We start from the raw sequence: 6,680 nt of genomic DNA, 5'->3' as shown, positions 1-6,680 counted from the left end.
TTCTGTAGATGGACTTGGAGGTGGGGATGCCTCATCCTGATCTGACATCCCATACCCAGGGGAGGGGGAGCCTACGGCCCTCCATATGATCTGGGACTACATCTCCCTCATCCTTGTCCATTGGTCACGCCAGCTGGATCTGATGGGAGCTGTAGCGCAGCCACATGTGGAGGGCTCATCGTACTGGCTCTGCAAAGCGATCCCTTTTGCTCCAGATATACTGTGGCGGCTGCAAATCCCAGCAAGCCCTCTCCTCTTTTCACAGAAGACCCGTTTCGTTTTACCTTCCAGCCCGAGAGGTGCTGCGGCGGGTGGAGCGCAGCAGCAAGGCGATTCAGCCGTCGGTGTCAATAGGCCCTAATCTGCGGTAAACCGTGACTATTGCTCTTGGCAGGCCGCTGCTCCGTGCAGAGAAGGGGCGAGTGGGAGGGATTTGGCTGGCAAGCTGCGCAAATTGAAACCATCCAGCGCTTTATCTGCAGCCCACGTGCTCCGATCTCGCTTCCCCTCCTGCCCAGACGGCCAAGTTTCTCCTCCCGAGCCCCCCCCCACTTTGCACCCCCTCCTCCTGCTGCTGCTGCTTGGCTGCGCCTCGGCACCCCCCTTCCCCTCGCCTTCTGCATGCAAACACTGACTCCGGCGCGCTGCCCTGGTCCGACGGCCTCCCTCCTTCTGTCCTCCCCTCCACCTCCTCACCCCCCCCCTTTGCAGCCGCTCTTCCCGCGCGTCCCCGAGGGCCAAGGGTGGGAAGTGCGAGTTTCCGCTCCTCCGCTTGTCTGTCCCCGGCCGCAGAGCAGCCCAGGCAGCGGCAGCGGCAGGAAGCTCGCCGGGAGACGCAGCGCCGCCGACGGCTCTCTCCCGCCTAACCCTGCGCGGCGGCGGCGGCTGCAGGGAAGTGGCAATCGCCGTCTCCAGCGGCGGGAAGCCGTCGGTTGACTTGGCGAAGGGGGTCTCTCCGTCCCCTCCTCGGCAGCGGGTTCGAGAGGCGCGCCCCCGACGCCAGAGGAGGAGCCCGGCCGGCAGCCGCCGCGCAAGAGAGAGCAAGCGGGAGAGAGGAGAGGGTGGGATGCGGGAGAGACGCCGAGGGATCGGGGGAAGCTGCCGCTCGCCGCCCGCCCTCGCGGGATGGAGCCGCCGCGCCCGCGCCGTCTGATGCCGCTCCTCCTCCTCTGCTGCTCCTTGGCTCTGCTGCCTCCCGCCGCGCAGCCCGTGTGCCCGGAGCCATGCGACTGCCAGCAGCAGCAGCACGTCCTGTGCACCAACCGGGGGCTGCGGGCCGTGCCCAAAGCCGTCGAGCCGCAGGACATCCTCACCTACAGCCTGGGCGGCAACTTCATCGCCAACATCTCCGCTTTCGACTTCCACCGCCTGGCGGCGCTGCAGCGCCTCGACTTGCAGTACAACCGCATCCGCGCGCTCCACCCGAAGGCCTTCGAGCGCCTGGCGCGCCTGGAGGAGCTCTACCTGGGGAACAACCTCCTGACGGCCCTGGCGCCCGGCACCCTGCGCCCCCTGGCCAAGCTGCGCATCCTCTACGCCAATGCCAACGAGATTAGCTCCCTGAGCGCCGCTTCCTTCGCCGGGCTGGGCAGCCTGGTCAAGCTGCGGCTGGACGGCAACGCCTTGGGCTCGCTGGGAGACGCCACGTTCTCGGGGATGTCCAACCTGCTCTATTTGCACCTGGAAGCCAACCGCATCCGCTGGCTGAGTCGCAACGCCTTTGCCGGCCTGGGGAAGCTGCGCTTCCTGGACCTGTCGGGGAACCAGCAGAGCCTGCTGCGCCACCCCGACATCTTCCGGCCCATGCGTTTGCTCAGCACCCTCCTCCTCTCGGGCAACAGCCTGCAGCAGCTGGGGAAAGGACTCTTCCAACACCTGCCCAACTTGGCCAAGCTGTCCTTGAGCGGCAACCGCCTGGCTTGGTTGGCGCCGGAAGCCTTCGCCGGCCTGGGGGCCCTCAAGGAGCTGCGGTTGGATGGGAACGTTCTGAGCCAGCTGCCTGCGCCGCTGCTGCAGCCGCTGCGCAACCTGGAGGTGCTGGACCTGAGCCACAACGCCCTGGCCGCTCTCCCGCCGGGTGCCTTCGCTCAGCTGCACAAGCTGCGGGAGCTCAGCTTGCAGGACAACGCCTTGACTACGGTGCCCGGTGACCTCTTTGCCTCCAGCCCCGCGCTCTACCGCTTGGAGCTGGATGGAAATCCCTGGAGCTGCGACTGCCGCCTGCGAGGCCTGAAGCACTGGCTGGGCTCCTGGCATGCGCAGGGCCGGCTCCTCACAGTGTTTGTGCAGTGCCGGCAGCCACGGGCCCTGGCAGGGAAATACCTCGATTACCTGGAGGACTCCCAGCTCTCGACAGCTCTCAACGGCTCTTCTTGCCCCAGCGTGGTGGCCTCCTCTCCTGCCCCGCTTGCTAGGGGCAACAGCAGCTCGGGCCTAGGCCTAGTGCAGGAGAAGGTCGGCTCCTTGCCCTCTGCCTCAACCATGCAGCTGCTGGGCTCTCAGAAGATCTTGGCGTCCGGGAGAGAGAGCTGGGCAGCTGAGACGGGCCCCACAACCTCAACGCCCGGCTTGCACCTCAACACCAGGCCACCTTCCCTACCTGGAGCTGCTTGGCCCAGGCGGGCAGGCAAATACCACTCAGTCTCGTCCGGCATCCCTCCGCTGGTCACCGACCCCTGTGATTTCAACAAGCTGTTCCTCTACAACCTGTCGGTGGAGGCGGTCGGCTCTGGCACGGTGACGGTGCGCTGGGGGGTCCGCCCGCACCGCAGCCCCCGCCTGCTTGGCCCCGTGCGCTTCAGAGTCCTCTTTGACCGCTTCGGGGCCGCCACCAAGTTCCAGCGGTTTGTTTACCTCCCCGAGTGGAGCGAGCCTGTGGCTACCCTGCAGGAGCTGCGCCCCGACACCCCTTACCTGGTCTGCGTGGAGGGCGTGATCGGGGGCCGCGTCTGCCCGGTGGCGCCGAGGGACCATTGCGCGGGGCTGGTCACCCTGCCCGAAGAAGGTGCGGGCGCTTCCGCCGCCGTGGCGGGCAGATCCCCAAACCTGGACCACCAACTCCTCACCCTGGTGCTGCTGGCGGTCAATGCGTTGCTGCTCTTCCTGGCCCTGGCGGCCTGGGCTTCCCGCCTGGTGCGGAAGAAGGTGCTGGGGTGCCGGCGGCGGAAGGCAGCGTCGCCCGTGCACGTCCGGCAGATGTATTCGACCCGCCGGCCCCTGCGCTCCATGGGGACGGGCGTCTCCGCCGACTTTTCCGGCTTCCAGTCCCACCGCCCGCCCCGAAGTGCGGTCTGTGCCTTAAGCGAGGCTGACCTCATTGAGTTCCCGTGCGAGCGCTTCATCGACAGTGGCGCCGGAGGGAACAGTAGCGCCCGGCGTGGAGAGGATCACCTGCTGCAGAGGTTTGCAGACTAGAGGCACGGACGGAACAAAAGCTGCGGCTTCCGTCGCTGCCCTGTTATGCCGGAGTCAAGTGCCCAGCCTTGAGATTTGGCAAGGTCTGCTGGGAATGGCAGCCTTTGGTTGGGTGTACTTAGGCCTTCTGCTGTGCAAAAATGGCGGCTCATCAGACGAATGTTGGATGGTTCTAGGATAGGGTATGCTGGAAAAACAGTAGCAGCAAAGGGGTTGCTTGTTTCTCATTTGGGGACCAACCCTAGTTAAAGCGGGATTCTACCACTGTTCTCTTGAAATTACCACTATACTGTAGCTGAAGGGGCACTGATTCCTCTTCATGGGCAACTATCAACTTGGTGATGTGGGTTCTATGGTTATCCAATCATCAGTTTCCACACTGAGATGGTCTATTGTTGTTTTCTAAATAACTATTCTGTAATCGTCCCTAACCTGTGGATATAATTCTTTAGCTAATCCTAATTACTGTTGGCCACGAAATGAACAGAGATACTAGGAATGAAACAGAAGATGGAGAATGTAACCCTATACAAGTGTTCAGAGCTCAGGTGGATTGTGTGCCTTATAGTTGCTCCGTATTTGCACCATTTTACGTGCCAGGTACATCACTTAATGCAAATCCCAGGTCTCCTCTTTCACAGGACTAGGGTTCTGTTACTTCCGCATATGAACTGTCTTACATATGAGAACTCTGCATACAGCTTAAATCCCCCTTACCCACTAGAATGGTTAAACCAAATGCTTGTTCAGTGTGGCATGAACACAACAGCAGTCTTCTGTTTGCCTACTCGAATTAGTATTTAGAGCGGGGTTTCCTAAACTTGGGTCTCCAGCTGTTTTTGGACTACACCTCCCATCATCCCTCACTAGCAGGACCAGTGGTCAGGGATGATGGGAATTGTAGTCCAAGGCAACTCAAGTTTGGGAAATTCTTGATTTAGAGGCATGCTACGTCTCCAAACTTTATAGCCTTACTTTTCATTGAATTTGTTTAATCCCCAGTTTTTGCTGGCGGCCACCTGTACATCTTGTGGCAGGGAGTTCCATAGTTTATGCGCTGCTCGAAGAAGAGCTTCCTTTTGTCTGCCCTCATCTCACACCCTTCAGCTTCGTTGGATGTTCCCATGTTCTCACGTTAATGACACGGAGGAAAGCCTCCTACCTGCTTTCTCCATGTGGTGGATACTTCTTATTTTCTTCTGCCATATCCCACCTCACCCTTTCTCCAAACTGAAAAGGTTGAAGCATTTGATTTAATAAAATATTATTAAAAAATAAAAAAAATGAAAAGGTTGAAGCATTTGTAACCTTTCCTTATGGAGGAGTTGCGCCAGCTCCGTTTACACCACCTAAATGGACAGAGCCTACGCATGGTGCTTCTGCCACTGCTGGGTATACGCTGGCACTGCCATGCACTTGTTGCAAGCACACACATGCCAGGGAAATGTCTAACCCATCCCTAAGTCCGTACAGTGCTTGATTTGCAGACCGTTTGAATCAGTGACGTTTCAGACACTGACCTCCTTGATCTTTGCACCAGCCTCTATTGAAGATGAGCCAGGCTTGCTTCCGTTTTGAGTAATGTGAAGGCAGATTACTGCTATGACATGGGGATTGTTGTTCATAGGTGTCCAAACTTGAACACTAGACTTTTAACTCTAGTCAACGTTTTGAGCCCTAGTCTTTGACTCAGACCCTTTCCCCCCCACAAGTGGTGCCTTGGAGACAAACCTTAACATGCAAGTAATTGGAATAAACTAGAACGGTGCTTTTTAAAAAAATAAAAATAGCCAGAGCCTTTTTTTAATTAGCTCAAATCAACGTGAGCTGATTTAATGTGTGTTTATATATAAAGTATGCAAACATGTTGGTTTTGCTAGGCTAAATTGCCGATACCACTAGGGGAAAACTAACCCGAGTTTGTTATGATTTGTTTAGAATGGGTTATTTTTACAATGGTCTTGAATAAATACTTTTTGGTACTTCTACAGCTTAGCATGTTTTTCTTGTACAAGTTGCTGCGACTATTGCTAGGGAGTGAAATGCAGAGATTTGTAATGAAGAGTGGATCTGAAGGAATCTAATTGGTAAATAGGTAACATGGGTGAATGAATGTTTGACCTCTGAAAAATAACACTCGACATAGTTCAGACATCTGAAACTGTACTACAGTATACCAGTTTTCAACTTTCATTTTTAAGGGAAAAAAGAAAGAAATTCAGGCAGTTCAATGGGTCATAAATAAATTGCTCTTCAGCATTTTCCTCCCTAATGTGACTCTCACTAGAAGTTTTATCTAGTTGGGCAACTTTTCATTAGCACTAACAAAAATAATGGCAGCAAGCTTTGGAGTTCTCCAGGACTCCTCATTAGGCAAACGAAGGGGTGGAGGAAATGGGGGCCTGACTTGAGGTACAAAAATTAGCCTGGGTGTTGTAGCCATGAGATCAGCTTGTAGCCTCAGCTCTAAGATGGAGACTGCAGACAGAATAAATCCCTCTCATGTGCTACAGGTATCAGGTTACACACCTAGAATTCTGGGGTAAAGAAACAATAAGGTAAAGGGACCCCTGACCATTAGGTCCAGTCGTGGCTGACTCTGGGGTTGTGGCGCTCATCTCGCTTTATTGGCCAAGGGAGCCAGCGTACAGCTTCCGGGTCATGTGGCCAGCATGACTAAGCATGGCGAACCAGAGCAGCGCACAGAAACGCCGTTTACCTTCCCGCCGAGCGGTACCTATTTATCTACTTGCACTTAGATGTGTTTTCAAACTGCTAGGTGGGCAGGAGCAGGGACTGAGCAACGGGAGCTCACCCCGTTGCGGGGATTCGAACCACCAACCTGATCGGCAAGTCCTAGGCTCTGTGGTTTAACCCACAGCGCCACCCACATCCCGAAAGAAACAATGCTTGCTCCCAAATTCTGAGCAATTAAAGTTAAGACATTTCATGTGATTGATCTTTTCTCCCACCTCTACTAATTTATCAGCTATTTTAAAAATTCTATATAAATATTGTTGTCTTCAATGTTTCCTGATAATAAAGTTATGATGACAAGTCAGACTTTACATTTTTCAGAAATGAGGAGTTGCCATTGCTTTTTTTTTTTTTTTTAATCCTCATCTTGCTCTCTTCTGTGTAATAACTTGCCTGTTGAAGAGTTTGGAAGAAATCAGACGTTTGCCGCAATTTTGTGATACAGTGGTACCTTGGGTTAAGAACTTAATTTGTTCTGGAGGTCCGTTCTTACCCTGAAACTGTTCTTA

The 6,680-nt window shown here is 55.2% G+C and overlaps 1 protein-coding gene across 1 annotated transcript; it reads left to right on the top strand.

The window, feature by feature from the left end:
- Nucleotides 1–465: 465 nt before the first annotated feature.
- TRIL (TLR4 interactor with leucine rich repeats) lies at nt 466–5,402 on the top strand. The gene is made up of 2 exons (XM_083705802.1): nt 466–4,652; nt 4,706–5,402. The coding sequence occupies exon 1, from the start codon at nt 1,126–1,128 to the stop codon at nt 3,412–3,414; it is 2,289 nt and encodes a 762-aa protein (XP_083561928.1). The 5' UTR covers nt 466–1,125; the 3' UTR covers nt 3,415–4,652; nt 4,706–5,402.
- Nucleotides 5,403–6,680: the final 1,278 nt, after the last annotated feature.

Source organism: Podarcis gaigeae (genome assembly GCF_964106915.1).
Source record: "Podarcis gaigeae genome assembly, chromosome: 12".
Taxonomy (NCBI): Eukaryota; Metazoa; Chordata; class Lepidosauria; order Squamata; family Lacertidae; genus Podarcis; species Podarcis gaigeae.
Note: the sequence above shows the minus strand (reverse complement) of the source record. Positions and strands in the feature narration are given on the sequence as shown.

Bases quoted from the DNA above. Each gene is read 5' to 3' on its own strand.
- TRIL (XM_083705802.1), top strand. From the start codon at position 1,126: ATGGAGCCGCCGCGCCCGCGCCGTCTGATGCCGCTCCTCCTCCTCTGC.